This window comes from Patella vulgata, chromosome 1, assembly GCF_932274485.2.
Source record: "Patella vulgata chromosome 1, xgPatVulg1.2, whole genome shotgun sequence".
In the NCBI taxonomy this organism is placed as follows: Eukaryota; Metazoa; Mollusca; class Gastropoda; family Patellidae; genus Patella; species Patella vulgata.
The window spans coordinates 47,364,986-47,387,164 of record NC_065879.2 but is presented as its reverse complement, the minus strand read 5'-3'; the positions used below and the strand labels follow the sequence as shown (position 1 = coordinate 47,387,164).

The 22,179-nt window shown below is 35.3% G+C and overlaps 2 protein-coding genes across 2 annotated transcripts in view; one reads left to right on the top strand and one right to left on the bottom strand.

Moving 5' to 3' along the window:
* Nucleotides 1-950: 950 nt before the first annotated feature.
* The window catches only part of LOC126807962 (N66 matrix protein-like), a 51,312-nt gene continuing 30,083 nt past the window's right edge, over nucleotides 951-22,179 (bottom strand). Inside the window, exon 2 of the mRNA XM_050532969.2 lies at nucleotides 951-2,031. Within this exon, the coding sequence (XP_050388926.1) occupies nucleotides 1,051-2,031 (981 nt within the window). The 3' untranslated portion in view covers nucleotides 951-1,050. The remainder of the gene's footprint in view (nucleotides 2,032-22,179) is intronic.
* LOC126808001 (uncharacterized) lies at nucleotides 6,746-21,476 on the top strand. Its single transcript, XM_050533029.2, has 2 exons — nucleotides 6,746-8,736; nucleotides 21,050-21,476. Exons 1-2 carry the CDS (start codon nucleotides 7,820-7,822, stop codon nucleotides 21,072-21,074), a joined length of 942 nt encoding a protein of 313 aa, XP_050388986.1. The 5' UTR covers nucleotides 6,746-7,819; the 3' UTR covers nucleotides 21,075-21,476.

Sequence of the window (22,179 nt, the reverse complement as noted above, 5' to 3'; positions counted from 1 at the left end):
TCTGAAAATGTCTGTGTTAGTGTAGATAAATGTTGACCAAATAACATCTTTCACCATTTTGACTTTCAGTTACAGAACTAGCATAGGGGCGTTTTAAGGTTTATCATGGCGGAGGCTGTACTATTTTGAGGGCCCTCTGTCGCGAGGGGAGGTTCTTGATTGATGATTGTCATGCCAATGCAATGGCTGCATTCTCATTCAGTAGTGGATTCGACAGTAACAGTGTATAGAAAACGATTGAGTTGGACTCGGGGGCCCTTTCCCTTGGCCCTAGGGACCCTTTTGTCATTCGTGGGACCCTTTTGTCTGTCTTTAGAGCCCTCCCTAACTAGGGTACATTTTCATTTTTCGCATCGGTTGTAGCATTTTTCTCCCGTTTTATTTTTTCAACTGCTTTGATTTTTTTCGCGGAGAGGCTGGCGCCTCCAGCGCCTCAGCTATAAAACGCTTTTGAACTAGCAGTACTATTGACATAATACCGTTTTTTCCAGTAATGGTAACTCACTCGTTTCTGCACTGAATAACCATGACACGGAGAGAGAGAGAGAGAGAGAGAGAGAGAGAGAGGGTTTAACGTCCACTCGACGCAAACTAGGTCATTTTGGGACTAACATATGGTTTAATTTTATTTCAATAATCTGCTTGCGCATATTAACAGTGGGAGGAAACCGCAGGTCCCGGGGTAAACCCAGGAGATTGGACAGGCGAGATTGTAGGTTAGGGTTAGGGTAAGCGCTAAGGTTAGGTCTTGGGTTAGGATTAGGATTAGCGATATCTCTATTTACATCTCGTGACCTTTGACCAAACGTAATGAAGACAGGATGTGACGTATATATGCACATTGAGGTTATCAAGCTATAGACCGGACTAGTAGTAAGCTATAACGGATAAATAACAAGAGTTTATATGTATATTATTTTATTAAATTTATATATACCTTAACTCCCAGATTTACATATATACATTATGCATGAACAATAGAAACTATATACTAGTATTTATAAGTATTAAAGCTATGGTAATATTATGCTATCAAATAGCCGTATTGTCTTAATATTTGTTGTAACCGCAACCTTGATAGTTATTGTAAGAAGGATAACGGTTGTAGTTGTTGTATCCGTTACCGTATCCGTTGTTATTGTAGTTGTTATATCCCTTCCCATATTCGTTGTTATTGTGGCCATTGTTGTAACCGTTGTTGTAATTGTAGGGGCCGTTGTAACTATTGTATCCTTTATTATTGTATTGGTTGTACTTGTATAGTCCGTTGTTGTATCGGTTGTATGGCCCGTTGTTGTACCCGTTGTAGTTGTATGATTGTTTGTAAGCTCCAATCTTTCCATGTCCAACAAGTCCGTTTCCAATTATACCGTGTCCGATACCGTTACCAACGATATCATGACCAATTCCGTGTCCAACAATACCGTGTCCGATACCGTTACCAACGATGTCATGCCCAATGCCGTTACCAATCTTTCCATGTCCAATAAGTCCGTGTCCGATTCCGTTTCCAATGATACCATGTCCGATACCGTTACCAAAGATACCATGACCAATTCCGTTTCCAACAATACCGTGTCCGATACCGTTACCAACGATGCCATGCCCAATGCCGTTACCAATCTTTCCATGTCCAATAAGTCCGTGTCCGATTCCGTTTCCAATGATACCATGTCCGATACCGTTACCAACGATACCATGACCAATTCCGTTTCCAACAATACCGTGTCCGATACCGTTACCAACAATACCATGACCAATTCCGTTACTAATAACACCGACTTTGCCAACAGCTACTATTCCGTGTCTGAGTCGGTTTCCTTGGATACCATGTCTAATACCATGGTTGAGTCCGTTGCCAATAGCTCCTACACCAACAAGACCATGTCCAACACCGGCATGTCCTCTTCCAAATCCTTTACCATTTCCGTTTCCAAAGACACCAACACCATGTCCGAAACCGTGTCCGATTTTAGCATCGATGTATTGGGAAGCAGCTACTGTCAAACAGACAGCGAAAGCGACGAAAGCCTGAAAAAGAAAAAAAAACATGTGTTTTACAGAAATAGCCGTAGATTTGATTCCATACTAAAAAAAAAATCGCGAGGGTTTATTTATTTATAACCAAAAACTTGACAATCAAGAAATTTTACTGTGCCGCCATTATTTAGTACATGATCGAGTTTTGGCGTTACCAGGCAAAATCACAAATAATGTTCAACTCTGGGTAATAATTTACACTTTTTATAATTTACCGTTCTGGCCCTATGAATATAAAACTGCCTTTAATACAATGTCAAGGGCGATAAGCAATAATACAACAGTGACGATGCAATACCATGTTCAACCCTCGATTTCTACCAGTTTTAAATTTAAAGATGGACCTATGGGTATGAATGCCAAGTGCGATAAGCAATCATATAAAAATTTAGTATGTAATGAAACTTATTAGTGCTATACCAAATTAGATATCAGATTTCTTGTCCAGAAAGTTCAAGTATATCCCATCTGGGTCACGATCCTTGTCACTACATACCGCTAATGGGAAGTATTGAAGATTATTTAGTCAACAAGTTAAATTTACTCTCTGTAGATTGTTACAATGTTTTACTGTATTAGCCCAGTCTGTACAGAACAGAGGGGCGAAAAAGCAAGTCCCATTTAAGATTTCAGGGACCGGGTATGCTTATCTTAAAACTTCAAAGATTTGAAATCTTATACGGAGTAGGGCAAAAGTCCTACTTTATACACCGACTGGACCATTGAAGACAAACAGATAGATTTTGCCCGGACATCTATATTACGATATACTCTATCAAGGAATCTCTTACGTGCACGCCAATGTGTACACTGAACATTGCTTTTCGTCCCATCCTGACAATTCGACACTATTCCCTGTCAGACCGGGCAGACCTACTGTCCTGTACAGCTAACAAGGGCAGTCAAGCCTGTACAATTGACTTTCTGGTCAAACCTCGGGAGAGAGCCCAAGACCTACTGGTTAGTTAATCAGTGTCTCTTATCACTGAGCCACCATGATCCCCATACATTAAAAACATGGAGTTCGTAGATGAGCATTTTATGCTTAGGGTAAGCAGAGATAAGCAATTAGATTGGTTGATGATTTCGGACACTTTCACTTCAGTCAGAGTGATGAAACTTGGTGTATAGTTTCATTACATCAATACCTTGAATACGTTCGACAATGAGCATTGTCTGCCCTGGATAAGCAGAGCGATGGGCAATTTGATTGGTCGAGAATTTGAAACAAAATAACTCTCCTTCTTATTGGGGCAGAATGTTCAATCTTGGTGAAGGCGTTCATTAGGTCAGTGCCATGAAGAAGTGCGAAGATGAGCATTGTCTGCTTACAGTAAGCAGAGATAAGCAATCTGATTGATTGATTCTTTGGGGCACGATAACTTTGGTTATAATGAAGTGAGAGTGACAAAATTCCAAATATAGATTCATTATGTCATTACCTTGACTAAGTTTGATGTTGAGAATTTCTGCGTAGATTTAGGAGCAATAAGCAATTTGACTGATCACATTGGAACATAACACCTCTGTTTTTATTTAAGGTAGAATTTGAACCGGTTGAATTGTTTCTCGTTATAATTCTTTTTCCTTTTTAAGATTCTTTATATAACTCATGAGATGCGACAGAAACTGACCGTGAATATGAAAGCTTTAATATCTGCTTAGCAGATCTAGTTAAGCTTTCATATTACATATGAAAGCTTATTGTTTCTGTTAAGATTATTATTGTTATTAAGCTTTCATATTACATATGAAAGCTTATTGTTTCTGTTAAGATTATTATTGTTATTTTTTTTTTGTGTTTTGTCCACAAATCGGATTTCTCAGAATCTAACCATAGGATCGTTCTGAAACTTTTACCTATCCCCCCAAAAATGGGTGGTGGCTGTTGATTAAATGTATTTTCAAAACGTTTTACTAATCCGAAATCACCGAATTTTACGAAGGAATGCATTTGACCTACAGTGCTGTAACTTTGTGACTATTTGACCTATTTTACTAATTCTTTTTTCTTTGAGTATCTTGAAACATTTACTTCAAATCTGCAATTTCGGATTTTGGCATTTCGAAAATTCGTCGCTGTCATTTCGAACCGGAAGTTATTACCAATTTGACAACTTCTTTAATAGTTGTGCGATTTTCGTGAAATTTAGAATGTTAGTAGATCTTGCCAATGCGACTTCAATGATGTCCTTGGAAATTTTCTAAATTACCCCCCCCCTTGGTGAAATTAAGGATCAAAGTTTTCAAAAAAATCGTCGAAATATAGGTCAGAATGACCTAAAAAAAAAATTCGATACTAGACAAGTAATTACTGATTCGTACACAAAATATGGAGTTTGTCGATCGAACCGGAAGTGCCACCATCTTTAAACGTGAAAAATCAAAAAGGCTTTTTTGCTATTTTACTTACAGACTCGGGCGTCATATTTTCGGAATTCTGGAAGGAATGCCTAAAAATCTATCGGATCAGAATTTTGATTTCGGTCACGTGATGGTCACCATTTTGAATTGAAAATGAAAAATAGAAGCAACTTGAAGGGCCGGGACTTTGGAACACAAGAACTCTCCTTCTAATTAAGCTAGAATGTTCAAACTTGGTGTAGGCGTTCACTAGGTCAATGTCATGATTGAGTTCAAAGATGAGCATTTTTTGCCTAGGGTAAGCAGAGATAAGCAAGCTGATTTGTTGATTCTTTAGGGCACGATGACATTGGTTATAATGAATGGAGGGCGATGAAACTCTTGTCAATCGAGAGGCTAATAGCTGGCCTGTTGTGTGAAATCATTGTATCATTTTTTGAAAATGTCCGGGGTAGCCGAAAAAAGGAGATCGAAATCCAAAAAGTCGTATTTTTACGATTTGGGGCATTTTTAGAGGTCGTGTAAAGTAAAATAAAGCATGCATATACATATATTATTGATATTAAATATATCATATAAAAAACTAAACAATGAATCAGCTGTCATTGACAGATTTTATATTATAAGCATGGTCAGTGGAAGGTCAGCGTATTGTCTAACTTGAACTCACTGACTCCGTAACATTATTGTGGGTATGGTATAAGCTGAATTTGATGAGATGCACATATCTCGTATGACTATTTGGTACTTACAGTGTTAGACTTTGTCGTAACGTTACGGTCTCCATTCATCAAATCGTCGTTGGGGCTATAATACGATTTTGAATCAAGTTATTTATCACTGAGGGACTCAAAATTAGGTTTGATGTAGCTCTGCTCATTTACAGTGGCGAATTTAACGGGCTCATGGGTTCCAGCTCCCTCCTCTAGAAATTTCACAGCACCCGCATGGATTGTGGCTAATTTTGTGGCAGAATTTTATTTTTCTGGGGGAGGTATTTCTAAATGGCTCCGACACAAGTGTCTGAAATGCCATGAAATCACGTTTTCGGCCTCCAATTAAAATTTCTTAGCGGGAGAACCCCCTGACCCGACCCCCTTGCGGGGCTTCACGGTCGGTATCAGCCCCCCTCCCCACCACCATGGTTAATCCGGCGTTGATGTTCCCTCTTGTGCAGCTGCAAAATAATGTACAAGTTCATTGCCTCATTGTCAAAGATCCCACTTTTCTACCCCACTTCGGGTAATGAGGTCGAGCGTATATTGTATAGGGGATATTAAACAAGCAAACAGTATGGCTGATGTCTCCCGCCAAAACCCCAAAGTAAAAGATGACACATTAATTAATCGCACTTTCATATTTTTTTCAAAAGTATCGAGCAATCAAACTATACTGTAAATTTCATCACTCTCTGTCAGATAGAAATCAAGGTTATCTTGTCCCAAAGCATCGACCAATGAAATTGCCAAGCTGTAGCTCAAAATGTTCAGTCAAGACCTGATGAACATCTACACCAAGTTTAAACATTCTAGCTCAATTAAAAGCTGGGTTGTTATGTTCCAGTACTTCATTATAACCAAAGTTATCATACCCCAAAGCATCAACCAATTCAAAGTCCCGGCCAATCAAGTTGCTTTGCTTATCCTGACTAAGAGAATGCTCATTGTCGAACTTGGTCAAGGTAATATGGTCAAGGTACTAATGTAATGAAACTATACACAAAGTTTCATCAAATTGCTTATCTCTGCTTACCCATTTTAATAGTCCCCTGCCAATCGAAAAGCCCCCCGACCCACCCACTCCACTCCCGTGTAATACATTAGGTTATAATTGTGTTACAAACGTATCACAAGGAGCATTTGAATATTCTCTCTGAGGCATCTGATACCACTTGTCATTGAGGTGTTCACACAGCCAACTCATTTTTGTTTGTTTGTGTTATCTTTATTCAGTATAAATCAACTAATACAAATGAAAAAAAGTACTTGGTTTAATGAGATTATCTTTTGAGAGTTGGTCATACAGGTATCACTAATCATAATTGCTCTTAACTTCAAATATATACACGATTATGTGTATTCTAAATATCAAATAAAACAATGATGATTTCTTTACGATAGCAGTACAACAAATTTATTCGCAATATTTTCCTTTGATCAGTTGATCAAAAACCTGATTATATTTACAATATATTCTAGGTCTTTGCTCTTTATTCCATTGGTTCAAAATATGATAAAGAGGCTTATCAAAAAGTTTATATCATGTAGTCTTATATAACAAATAGAACAATGACATACAAGATGTTAGTAGTAGGTAGGGTACTTCGAAGCAATTTTGGAATTCCAGACATTCCAAAGGTCTGACGTCACACATTCCTAAGGTCTGACGTCAGAGCATTCCACAGGTGTTCTATTTATAGGTTGAATATGGTTATTGTTGACTGAACAATGAGGTTATGAATAATAAAAAAGGTATGCAGGTGTTGTATTCTTTGATCGTGTTTGACTTTTGTAACGAGGGTATGGGGTCCACGAATTGTTTATTGGAGGGTAGGGGGGAAGATATTTCGCTTTATAGGCAGGTGTGTAGAGGTTACATTGAGTTCACGCCAAGTGTAGCTATACCTGCATTAAGGGACAATGACCTCCGCCATTAAGCTTGACAGGTGATTTTGTCGATTTTGTTCTAAGCCAATAGTTTTAATCTACATATTTGTGACAGGGTGTAGTTAAATTTTGGTTTTAAGTTTCGAAAATCTAGGTATAAAAGGGGGGGTGATTACCCGTTCAAATGTAGAATTGTTTTATGAAGTTGAAAACAAGAGATTAACATCATGAGTATCGACTTGTATCGAAAGGATATTGGAAATGATTATTTGGTTGTAAAATGTATTTGGCAAGAAGATGTGTGTTATCACATCAGACTGTATGGTTACGGTTTTAAGAGTGATAGATATCCAACACCCAATGGTATCATGTTTTTCGAGCGGCAATGGCAGGCATTGATGAACACTGCCTCAGAGATAGATGAGTATTTACAAAAAAACATTGTAAAGAAATCAGTGCCTATTGGTAATGACGTGTACGTAACGATCGACAACAAATACCCTGGAGTCAACATTCGTAAATTTTGGTGGTGTGAAGAGGAACGAATGCCAAAACCTACCCGAAAGGGTGTTCATTTAAACGTGAAACAATGGGAGGCATTGAAAGTTAGCTTCAAAGAGTTGTGTGAAAATAATTTTACGGGTGAGGAACCACCCCTAGGTGTAGTAGGCTTAGCAAAGGCGGAGACTTGTGTATAATTTCTGTCCAACGTATTTTTTATTGGGCGGTCTGTGCGAACCAATAATATAACGAGTTGTATATATATATATAAATAGATGCCTAACTATTGAGTTATCATACGAAACAACATGGCTTCACCCAAGATATCAGATGTTTCAGTCGGTTTGACATTGAGTTTAGGGGACAATGATAATACAACCCCTGAAATATTACTGAAGGCTGGTTATTTAGGGTTGAAGCGTAAAATGGTTTTTAAGATGACATTAAAAGAATGGAGTCGGGTTGTTGATCGTTTCAAAAGATATTTATCCTGTACAAAACCTACCAAATTTGCCATCAACAGTGAGTTAAGCTGTGAACTGGGAACCGCCCGCCAAATGGTTCTGGAGAGAAAAAATGGTAGACAATTGGTGATACCCGAAAAAACCTTTTCCGACCTAACAGGCGTGTCTCGAGTTACAAGATCGTTCAAGCGCGGTCGTTATCATGTGTATGGTTGTTCGCCTGCCAAGTCGGGTCTCGGGGTAAAGGATTGGAGTTTGTTAAAATCTGGACAGACGTGGCACAATACTCCAGAGGATTGTGTTTCTGCAGCAAACAATGAAGGATGGGACCAGCCTGATTGCTACAGCACGGAAGTACGCGTAGAAGGGGTCTACGCCGAAAATCAACTCATTTTCCACGAGGATCTTGTAGATGCGGAGGAACACGTTACACACCTCGTACCGTGCACCATGTGCTCAAAACCTATGCATGTCAATGACGATCATTACTGTCCTGCCGAAAATATACGTACGTTAGTTGTGCAAATATTGGGAGACATGATCAACACGGAGATTTCAAAAAGTGTAACCGGTCGCTGTGAAGGCTGTCTCAATGGTCGTGGAGGGCAGCTTGAACATACATGCCTGGGGATCGACTATTGGTTCGATGAAATCAACTTTGTGGACTTGTACTTCGAATCCTGTTTTCTAGAGTTGAATAAAGATCGTTTTTTACAGATAGCACGATTCGTCCCAGAGATTCGCGATCAGAGCGAAGAGTTGTTTCTACACGCAACGTTGTATTGGAAACCTCAAATCCTAGAATGTGTTCACACGTTGACTAAATAACTTTTTTTTTTTTTTTTTTATGATTATAATTTTCATTTTCTATATGTATTACATTTGTACTTTGATATAATAAAAGATTAAACATTTTTAAATGGAATTAGTTATTTTTACCCCGGCTAACGAAATGGATGTAAGGCTAAAGACCCCATTTACATGTATGATATCAGGGCCCACACAATCGGGTAAGAGTCAATTGGTCAGGCGCTTGATTCTAGAACTACCACAAGTTGCCGATCAACCCATAGATCGTATCGTGTGGTGTTACGGTGTTTGGCAACCTTTGTACGAAGAATTAGCGGGTATCGTAGAATTTGTCGAAGGGTTATCCGCTAGTCTAAACCCAAAGGAAAGAACACTATTGATCATTGATGATTTGATGGACGAGACAACGGACAAAGTATCAAAACTCTTTACCCGCGGAAGTCACCACGAAAATACTTCCGTCATTTATATTGTTCAAAATCTGTTTCATAAAGGTAAACATCACAGGACGATCAGTCTCAATGCCCATTACATGATTATATTTAAGAACCCTCGAGACATGTCTGCTATAACGCAATTAGCCAAGCAGATGTACCCAGGGAAAACTAATTTTGTTCGTGAAAGTTACGAGGACGCTACAAGGAAACCCTATTCGTATTTATTTCTCGATTTGAAGAGTACAACCCCAGACCTTTTGAGACTTCGGAGTAGTATTTTCCCTAGGGATAACCCCACGGTGTACGTACCAAATGTATAAAAGCAATTGATTTTCGACTGTACCTACACACAGTTGTCCGAAAATAGATAATGTATGGTCTAGATCGTCACGCCAAGCTATTACAAGCACTCAAGCGGGCCAAACCAAGACAGCGAATACATATTATTAAAAACGCAAGTAAACCAGTCATTGACGCATTGTGTGAGTGTTGTCTTAACATCTTGAAAGGGAGAGTTCGACTCTCGGCATACCACAAGAAACGATTGTCGAAACACAAACGTAGTCTAAGACATTTAGCGGACCGTAAAGTCGCCCTGAAACAGAAGAAAAAAATCCTGCAGAGGGGGTGGATTTCTTGGTAGCTTGCTAGCACCTCTGGTAGGGATTCTAGGGAGTGTGGTACCTAAAATATTCGAGAGTTTGCTGGAAAATTTGCAAACACCTAAACCCCAGATATTACAGCCACCCTCTGTGAGAAAAGTTTCTGAATTAGACGTCGAAATACGACGCATCCTCGAGGACCCCGAAATGGATGAAAAATATTATCTAAAATACTTAATCATTCAATATTCCATTATTTTGAAAATAAAAACCACACAAAAAATGTTTAGGAAGCAAATTTCTGAGCGTTAATATCCCTGTGAATAATATTATCTAAAATACTAAATCATTCGAGTTACCGTATATCCCCAAAACCTGTAAGAAATAAATTAATTGTTAATTATCATCCTAGTTTATACATGCAATGTGTTCATTTTAGTGTATTTCATACTTGGTCATTTTTGAGAGTAAATAGCAGTTTTATCAATAATGTTCTCAAATTGCATCAATCACACACCAAACGTCAATTGGGATTAGCTTATCAAACGGGGGAAATTTGTTGCAATAAAAAATACCTATATTCGGACATTGATTTACTATAACATTAATACATCAGCAGTAACTATAAAAAACGTTAAAGGAGCTAAATCGCTAATATTAATGGGACCTAGAAATTGACAGAAATGGGTCGCAACGAATATAATAAGGTAATGTGAATGTATATAAACTGATTTACATTCAATCGTTTCTGTTTTTACCGTAATTTCTAATCAGTTATGTTCGGCGAAATGTGCCAAAGTCTCAATTGAATGACGATCTTTAGCGTCTGGTTATTCCAGTCTAAACCGATGGTATTTATTGCGCATGCTCTCCATATAAGAATATAGCATTGACATGACTTGTGGAATATGTCTAGCCTCGGTCTTCGAGTCCCTTGTGCCAAATGGCAAATGTACCAATGGTAAAATGTTTCTTTTGTCTTGAATATTGGATATCAGAAGCTCATCTATTCCTTGTAAGATCACAAGACCAATGCTGATTTGAATTGACAAATAATTCGTGTTTTCAATGTCGAAGATTTTGATGATATTGAGTTAGAGACTTAGCTACTTTAACAATAATTTTTGTAGATATGGAAAAAAAGATATTGATCACATAGAAATACCAAAATTTTTTTAAAGATATGGAAAAAGATGTTGATCACATAAAAATACCAAATTTATATTCCATAAATGGTAGATGTAGACATTAAACATACATTATGCAAGGGCTATATCTCCCTATTGCAGGACTTCCTTTAGGCCTGAAATGTTTTCTAAATTATTAATTAGACATTAATTAACTGATCCAAGGCCATAATTAACTGATCCAAGGCCATAATCAACTCTCGATTGCTTCGGATTTCTCAGATATTAAATAGATTAGAACGGTTCAGCCATATTTTAATGGCTGCAATTATTGCAACGTCTTGTCAAACCTTCAAAGGCTAATATCTTCTCTCGCAATAGAGTAATTGGAATGAAAATTTCAAATTATTCACTTTACATTATCTATTGTCGAACTATTATAGCAAGAATGGCTAGCTCTTTATCGAAATCTTACATACTGTATCTTTAAGTTAAAGATAAAAGTTACAAGTTTGTTTTTATATGAAATTTTACAATTTTATAATAATCTACCGGAAATATACATAACAGGGATAAAGCATAACGTTTCCACGATATAATAACCATGAATGTAAGTGAATAAACAACAAACAACACTTCAAAATTCATACGTTCATGGAAAAATCTTACCAATCGGTGCATAGATACGATAAGCATTCATTAAAAATCACAGAGAATATAAAATATGTGACTGGACAAAAATATTACTATATGATATATATGTCCAGACTGACAAATCTCTGTTCAGACTGATATAATAAAATATCTGCAGTTTATAGGGAACTCTGTAAGATGCACATAAGTATATACCACTGTTTTATTTCGAACAAGTATAAAAACATTTCATTGGAGAGATTAAACATTATTGACATAGATTTATAATGATGTTTAGTTATTTTCGAAAGATATTTACTCGTGAAGTAAGGTTTGTTAAATAATCTCTTCAGTGTTTAATCAATTGTAACGGTGATTTTCCGAGTTGTTTGACTTGAACCGTGAATGTTAAATATGTTTTGTACTAGACAATGTAACGGCATATATATACATTTCGATAATTGCACTTTTATTAAAGTTCAAATGTTCGGGGTGCATATTCCATATGTCGTGAATGCGGCGAGGAAAATGATGCATGCCTATTTTTTAAGTCTTCATAATAAACCATCTAGAAACCTCAATTTAAAGCCGGAAATCAGCTGTATCGCGTTATGGGGAATGGAAGTAATTGTATAAGGTATTAGACAGGGAAAGATTTGTCAATGAATGTCGGTGAAGGGGAAATTTCCAAATAATGTTTAACCCGTTTCATATAAGTTGTGAATAAAAGGGGTAGCTTATTCCAAACCATATAGCTCATATTGTCTTGATCATCCCTATGTTCGTAAATAATCATCTAATAATGTGTTTAAGTAAATATAGCCTCATGCAACAGAATGACCATATGTTCAGATAGGGAAAAATGCCTCTTCAGACTAAAATATCTGCAGTTTTGCAGAACGACGAAGTCCAGTTAAGTTTATCCACGTAAAAGTAACTCCATCTCGACAAATAACGACACCCCAGTTTGAAAGGTATATTATTTGTGTGCTGGTGATATCAAATGGAAGTACTAAAATGGCTGAAGTATGTCGAATGTACAACCGTCTGTTATCAACACAATGACGACAGGGTATTCCCTTATAGTAGTAAACCAAGCATCCATTTTTTAAATGCAGTTAAGCCCCCCCCCCCCTTTATTATATAATCTGTTACTCTAATGAACTTTTAAAAAAAACGAAAAAAAAAAACGAAGAATTAATTTATAAAATTAAAAATGAAATTATAAAATTAAAAATGAATTTATAAAATTAAAAATGAAATTAAAAATGAATTTATAAAATTAAAAATGAATTTATAAAATTAAAAAAATGAATTTATAAAATTTATAAAATGAATTTATAAAATTTATAAAATTAAAAATGAATTTATAAACTTAAAAATGAATTTATAAACTTAAAAATGAATTTATAAAATTAAAAATGAATTTATAAAATTAAAAATGAATTTATAAACTTAAAAATGAATTTATAAAATTAAAAATGAATTTATAAAATCAAAAATGAATTTATAAAGTTAAAAATGAATTTACAAAATTGAAAACAAATTTACAAAAATAAAAATTATTCTACAAATTTAATTTATTTCTTTTTTTTTTTAAATTGAGGATTATTTTCCAAAATTAAAAATTATTTTCCAAAATTAAAAATTATTTTCCAAAATTTAAAATTATTTTCCAAAATTAAAAATTATTTTCCAAAATTTCGATTTCCATACTCCCCTTGGCAATACAATCTTTTGTTCTTCAAGTGCTGACAGAATCTATTTTTCACTGTCAGAGCATCTAAAATATGGAATAATCTTCTAGATACATACTTAGTCTTCGTTGTGTCATTAGTAACAATAAACAAATTGGAGGGGGGGGGGGAACAAGAAAACTAACAAAATTCATACTTTCAAATGAAATCTTTATTATACACATTACGGTATCAGAAATTTAAAATCGAAAAGATTATGACGAATACATATATATTTATATATATATATTTATATATATATATAAACAACATATTAACCATGCCAGTATGACAAAATGTGTATTGTTTTCAATACGTTTTAGGTATGCCACTCTAAAATTTCGTTGGATTTCGTAATGGGGTTTTATTATCTTTCGAGACTTGTTGTCGCAGAATCTCCATTTTAAGTTTATGTTCATTCACGATAGCATTGATCTTAGCATTTAACAATGCCAGTCTTAAATCATGCGCAGATGTCCTATTATTTACACTGAATGGTTCGGAAATGATGTCGAGTGGTTGCTGACTGATTACATTCGGATCTACATTACCACCGTGGCGACCGCCACAGTATTCAGTATTATCTGAAAAAAGAAAATATCCAAATAGTTTAGTCTAACAAGGACATATCAATATTTTAATTATGTGAATAATTTATGTTGTTGCAATGTATCTAAATCTTTCAAGCAAAAAACAACGTATCCACCGATGCATCTAATGTGTCGTTTTAACATAGTATAGTGTTTTAAGTGGCTTTTAATTACTTACCAAAAGAAGCCCCATTTTTTACGCTTTCACCCGGCCTTTTCTTTGACGTTCTTGTTAGCTTCATTTCGTTTCTTTTAAGATGACGCCAGTAATTCTTTAATTGAGTCGAACTTCTAACAGGGAAATTTGGCTGTGCACAGAAACGTTTTTCAATTTCTTTCCAAGCCTGTTCTTTGAGAGAAACCGATTCTACATCCCTTCGCTTATTATCAATTATATTTAGGAATTCTTTTACCACTGTCAATAGGAATTGTTTCTCGAAATCTGTCATTGAAGGTGAGCGACTTTTTGGGGTATCCATCACGTACAAATTATGTCTGTTGTACTGAGAAAACTTATCACAACTCTACTTTATAAATAATCACAATAATACAATAATAGAAGCATTGCAAAAGAAATTGGCCAGATTATAGTACAAACGGTAGTTGTGTACAATATACACAAGATCTGCTACGTCACACAACGTCTTTCAATGCGACTTTTCCGACAACGATACCATTTCGTCCACGCCGTCAGTTATTTCGCTAGAAAAATTTTTGTGGTAATTGTATCTTCAGATGTTTGGCCCCAATATACACCATACACACACCCATCAGGTATTTCGATAGGACAAATTTTGTGGTAATTGTACCTTCAGATGTTTGGACCCCGATATACACCATACACACAGCCACACACACCACACACCACACACACCACACCAAGCATCATTACTAGACGGTCATGTCTGAGTACATTGAGTATAATAATCGTCTAGCCACGTTTGACAACCAATGGACTCATGTTCATCCATCACCTTACAAGTTAAGTGAATCCGGATTTGTTTATTTCGGTGATAATGGTCGTGTGCAGTGTTTCAGTTGTAAATTGATATTGAAGGATTGGAAGCCATTCGACGATCCATTCCACGAACATGCTAAATATAAACCAAACTGCCCCTATATGAGAATGATTAAAGGGTCTTTGGGTGGTGGTTACCGATGGGAATACAAAGGAATACTAGATGGAAAAGTCATCCAGTTGGCACATTCCCGTGTGTTGTACAAGTGTAAAGCCGAATGTATTGACGCTGCTAAGAAAGCCGACTTTAGCTATATTGATAGTATGGGTAGATCTTATTTATTCCTGACAGAGTGGAATTGCAAAGAAGATAAAGTCAAACAGTGGGATATAGACAACATGTCAGCCAAAACACTTGATTTCGAAGCTTATTTGTTTAAACAGTGAATTACCACAAAATTTGTCCTAGCGAAATAACTGACGGCGTGGACGATATGGTATCGTTGTCGGAAAAGTCGCATTGAAAGACGTTGTGTGACGTAGCAGATCTTGTGTATATTGTACACAACTACCGTTTGTACTATAATCTGGCCAATTTCTTTTGCAATGCTTCTATTATTGTATTATTGTGATTATTTATAAAGTAGAGTTGTGATAAGTTTTCTCAGTACAACAGACGTAATTTGTACGTGATGGATACCCCAAAAAGTCGCTCACCTTCAATGACAGATTTCGAGAAACAATTCCTATTGACAGTGGTAAAAGAATTCCTAAATATAATTGATAATAAGCGAAGGGATGTAGAATCGGTTTCTCTCAAAGAACAGGCTTGGAAAGAAATTGAAAAACGTTTCTGTGCACAGCCAAATTTCCCTGTTAGAAGTTCGACTCAATTAAAGAATTACTGGCGTCATCTTAAAAGAAACGAAATGAAGCTAACAAGAACGTCAAAGAAAAGGCCGGGTGAAAGCGTAAAAAATGGGGCTTCTTTTGGTAAGTAATTAAAAGCCACTTAAAACACTATACTATGTTAAAACGACACATTAGATGCATCGGTGGATACGTTGTTTTTTGCTTGAAAGATTTAGATACATTGCAACAACATAAATTATTCACATAATTAAAATATTGATATGTCCTTGTTAGACTAAATTATTTGGATATTTTCTTTTTTCAGATAATACTGAATACTGTGGCGGTCGCCACGGTGGTAATGTAGATCCGAATGTAATCAGTCAGCAATCACTCGACATCATTTCCGAACCATTCAGTGTAAATAATAGGACATCTGCGCATGATTTAAGACTGGCATTGTTAAATGCTAAGATCAATGCTATCGTGAATGAACATAAACTTAAAATGGAGATTCTGCGACAACAAGTCTCGAAAGATAATAAAACCCCATTACGAAATCCAACGAAATTTTAGAGTGGCATACCTAAAACGTATTGAAAACAATACACATTTTGTCATACTGGCATGGTTAATATGTTGTTTATATATATATATAAATATATATATATAAATATATATGTATTCGTCATAATCTTTTCGATTTTAAATTTCTGATACCGTAATGTGTATAATAAAGATTTCATTTGAAAGTATGAATTTTGTTAGTTTTCTTGTTCCCCCCCCCTCCAATTTGTTTATTGTTACTAATGACACAACGAAGACTAAGTATGTATCTAGAAGATTATTCCATATTTTAGATGCTCTGACAGTGAAAAATAATTTTTAATTTTGGAAAATAATTTTTAATTTTGGAAAATAATCCTCAATTTAAAAAAAAAAAGAAATAAATTAAATTTGTAGAATAATTTTTATTTTTGTAAATTTGTTTTCAATTTTGTAAATTCATTTTTAACTTTATAAATTCATTTTTGATTTTATAAATTCATTTTTAATTTTATAAATTCATTTTTAAGTTTATAAATTCATTTTTAATTTTATAAATTCATTTTTAATTTTATAAATTCATTTTTAAGTTTATAAATTCATTTTTAAGTTTATAAATTCATTTTTAATTTTATAAATTTTATAAATTCATTTTATAAATTTTATAAATTCATTTTTTTAATTTTATAAATTCATTTTTAATTTTATAAATTCATTTTTAATTTTATAAATTCATTTTTAATTTCATTTTTAATTTTATAAATTCATTTTTAATTTTATAATTTCATTTTTAATTTTATAAATTAATTCTTCGTTTTTTTTTTTTCGTTTTTTTTAAAAGTTCATTAGAGTAACAGATTATATAATAAAGGGGGGGGGGGGCTTAACTGCATTTAAAAAATGGATGCTTGGTTTACTACTATAAGGGAATACCCTGTCGTCATTGTGTTGATAACAGACGGTTGTACATTCGACATACTTCAGCCATTTTAGTACTTCCATTTGATATCACCAGCACACAAATAATATACCTTTCAAACTGGGGTGTCGTTATTTGTCGAGATGGAGTTACTTTTACGTGGATAAACTTAACTGGACTTCGTCGTTCTGCAAAACTGCAGATATTTTAGTCTGAAGAGGCATTTTTCCCTATCTGAACATATGGTCATTCTGTTGCATGAGGCTATATTTACTTAAACACATTATTAGATGATTATTTACGAACATAGGGATGATCAAGACAATATGAGCTATATGGTTTGGAATAAGCTACCCCTTTTATTCACAACTTATATGAAACGGGTTAAACATTATTTGGAAATTTCCCCTTCACCGACATTCATTGACAAATCTTTCCCTGTCTAATACCTTATACAATTACTTCCATTCCCCATAACGCGATACAGCTGATTTCCGGCTTTAAATTGAGGTTTCTAGATGGTTTATTATGAAGACTTAAAAAATAGGCATGCATCATTTTCCTCGCCGCATTCACGACATATGGAATATGCACCCCGAACATTTGAACTTTAATAAAAGTGCAATTATCGAAATGTATATATATGCCGTTACATTGTCTAGTACAAATCACCGTTACAATTGATTAAACACTGAAGAGATTATTTAACAAACCTTACTTCACGAGTAAATATCTTTCGAAAATAACTAAACATCATTATAAATCTATGTCAATAATGTTTAATCTCTCCAATGAAATGTTTTTATACTTGTTCGAAATAAAACAGTGGTATATACTTATGTGCATCTTACAGAGTTCCCTATAAACTGCAGATATTTTATTATATCAGTCTGAACAGAGATTTGTCAGTCTGGACATATATATCATATAGTAATATTTTTGTCCAGTCACATATTTTATATTCTCTGTGATTTTTAATGAATGCTTATCGTATCTATGCACCGATTGGTAAGATTTTTCCATGAACGTATGAATTTTGAAGTGTTGTTTGTTGTTTATTCACTTACATTCATGGTTATTATATCGTGGAAACGTTATGCTTTATCCCTGTTATGTATATTTCCGGTAGATTATTATAAAATTGTAAAATTTCATATAAAAACAAACTTGTAACTTTTATCTTTAACTTAAAGATACAGTATGTAAGATTTCGATAAAGAGCTAGCCATTCTTGCTATAATAGTTCGACAATAGATAATGTAAAGTGAATAATTTGAAATTTTCATTCCAATTACTCTATTGCGAGAGAAGATATTAGCCTTTGAAGGTTTGACAAGACGTTGCAATAATTGCAGCCATTAAAATATGGCTGAACCGTTCTAATCTATTTAATATCTGAGAAATCCGAAGCAATCGAGAGTTGATTATGGCCTTGGATCAGTTAATTATGGCCTTGGATCAGTTAATTAATGTCTAATTAATAATTTAGAAAACATTTCAGGCCTAAAGGAAGTCCTGCAATAGGGAGATATAGCCCTTGCATAATGTATGTTTAATGTCTACATCTACCATTTATGGAATATAAATTTGGTATTTTTATGTGATCAACATCTTTTTCCATATCTTTAAAAAAATTTTGGTATTTCTATGTGATCAATATCTTTTTTTCCATATCTACAAAAATTATTGTTAAAGTAGCTAAGTCTCTAACTCAATATCATCAAAATCTTCGACATTGAAAACACGAATTATTTGTCAATTCAAATCAGCATTGGTCTTGTGATCTTACAAGGAATAGATGAGCTTCTGATATCCAATATTCAAGACAAAAGAAACATTTTACCATTGGTACATTTGCCATTTGGCACAAGGGACTCGAAGACCGAGGCTAGACATATTCCACAAGTCATGTCAATGCTATATTCTTATATGGAGAGCATGCGCAATAAATACCATCGGTTTAGACTGGAATAACCAGACGCTAAAGATCGTCATTCAATTGAGACTTTGGCACATTTCGCCGAACATAACTGATTAGAAATTACGGTAAAAACAGAAACGATTGAATGTAAATCAGTTTATATACATTCACATTACCTTATTATATTCGTTGCGACCCATTTCTGTCAATTTCTAGGTCCCATTAATATTAGCGATTTAGCTCCTTTAACGTTTTTTATAGTTACTGCTGATGTATTAATGTTATAGTAAATCAATGTCCGAATATAGGTATTTTTTATTGCAACAAATTTCCCCCGTTTGATAAGCTAATCCCAATTGACGTTTGGTGTGTGATTGATGCAATTTGAGAACATTATTGATAAAACTGCTATTTACTCTCAAAAATGACCAAGTATGAAATACACTAAAATGAACACATTGCATGTATAAACTAGGATGATAATTAACAATTAATTTATTTCTTACAGGTTTTGGGGATATACGGTAACTCGAATGATTTAGTATTTTAGATAATATTATTCACAGGGATATTAACGCTCAGAAATTTGCTTCCTAAACATTTTTTGTGTGGTTTTTATTTTCAAAATAATGGAATATTGAATGATTAAGTATTTTAGATAATATTTTTCATCCATTTCGGGGTCCTCGAGGATGCGTCGTATTTCGACGTCTAATTCAGAAACTTTTCTCACAGAGGGTGGCTGTAATATCTGGGGTTTAGGTGTTTGCAAATTTTCCAGCAAACTCTCGAATATTTTAGGTACCACACTCCCTAGAATCCCTACCAGAGGTGCTAGCAAGCTACCAAGAAATCCACCCCCTCTGCAGGATTTTTTTCTTCTGTTTCAGGGCGACTTTACGGTCCGCTAAATGTCTTAGACTACGTTTGTGTTTCGACAATCGTTTCTTGTGGTATGCCGAGAGTCGAACTCTCCCTTTCAAGATGTTAAGACAACACTCACACAATGCGTCAATGACTGGTTTACTTGCGTTTTTAATAATATGTATTCGCTGTCTTGGTTTGGCCCGCTTGAGTGCTTGTAATAGCTTGGCGTGACGATCTAGACCATACATTATCTATTTTCGGACAACTGTGTGTAGGTACAGTCGAAAATCAATTGCTTTTATACATTTGGTACGTACACCGTGGGGTTATCCCTAGGGAAAATACTACTCCGAAGTCTCAAAAGGTCTGGGGTTGTACTCTTCAAATCGAGAAATAAATACGAATAGGGTTTCCTTGTAGCGTCCTCGTAACTTTCACGAACAAAATTAGTTTTCCCTGGGTACATCTGCTTGGCTAATTGCGTTATAGCAGACATGTCTCGAGGGTTCTTAAATATAATCATGTAATGGGCATTGAGACTGATCGTCCTGTGATGTTTACCTTTATGAAACAGATTTTGAACAATATAAATGACGGAAGTATTTTCGTGGTGACTTCCGCGGGTAAAGAGTTTTGATACTTTGTCCGTTGTCTCGTCCATCAAATCATCAATGATCAATAGTGTTCTTTCCTTTGGGTTTAGACTAGCGGATAACCCTTCGACAAATTCTACGATACCCGCTAATTCTTCGTACAAAGGTTGCCAAACACCGTAACACCACACGATACGATCTATGGGTTGATCGGCAACTTGTGGTAGTTCTAGAATCAAGCGCCTGACCAATTGACTCTTACCCGATTGTGTGGGCCCTGATATCATACATGTAAATGGGGTCTTTAGCCTTACATCCATTTCGTTAGCCGGGGTAAAAATAACTAATTCCATTTAAAAATGTTTAATCTTTTATTATATCAAAGTACAAATGTAATACATATAGAAAATGAAAATTATAATCATAAAAAAAAAAAAAAAAAAAGTTATTTAGTCAACGTGTGAACACATTCTAGGATTTGAGGTTTCCAATACAACGTTGCGTGTAGAAACAACTCTTCGCTCTGATCGCGAATCTCTGGGACGAATCGTGCTATCTGTAAAAAACGATCTTTATTCAACTCTAGAAAACAGGATTCGAAGTACAAGTCCACAAAGTTGATTTCATCGAACCAATAGTCGATCCCCAGGCATGTATGTTCAAGCTGCCCTCCACGACCATTGAGACAGCCTTCACAGCGACCGGTTACACTTTTTGAAATCTCCGTGTTGATCATGTCTCCCAATATTTGCACAACTAACGTACGTATATTTTCGGCAGGACAGTAATGATCGTCATTGACATGCATAGGTTTTGAGCACATGGTGCACGGTACGAGGTGTGTAACGTGTTCCTCCGCATCTACAAGATCCTCGTGGAAAATGAGTTGATTTTCGGCGTAGACCCCTTCTACGCGTACTTCCGTGCTGTAGCAATCAGGCTGGTCCCATCCTTCATTGTTTGCTGCAGAAACACAATCCTCTGGAGTATTGTGCCACGTCTGTCCAGATTTTAACAAACTCCAATCCTTTACCCCGAGACCCGACTTGGCAGGCGAACAACCATACACATGATAACGACCGCGCTTGAACGATCTTGTAACTCGAGACACGCCTGTTAGGTCGGAAAAGGTTTTTTCGGGTATCACCAATTGTCTACCATTTTTTCTCTCCAGAACCATTTGGCGGGCGGTTCCCAGTTCACAGCTTAACTCACTGTTGATGGCAAATTTGGTAGGTTTTGTACAGGATAAATATCTTTTGAAACGATCAACAACCCGACTCCATTCTTTTAATGTCATCTTAAAAACCATTTTACGCTTCAACCCTAAATAACCAGCCTTCAGTAATATTTCAGGGGTTGTATTATCATTGTCCCCTAAACTCAATGTCAAACCGACTGAAACATCTGATATCTTGGGTGAAGCCATGTTGTTTCGTATGATAACTCAATAGTTAGGCATCTATTTATATATATATATACAACTCGTTATATTATTGGTTCGCACAGACCGCCCAATAAAAAATACGTTGGACAGAAATTATACACAAGTCTCCGCCTTTGCTAAGCCTACTACACCTAGGGGTGGTTCCTCACCCGTAAAATTATTTTCA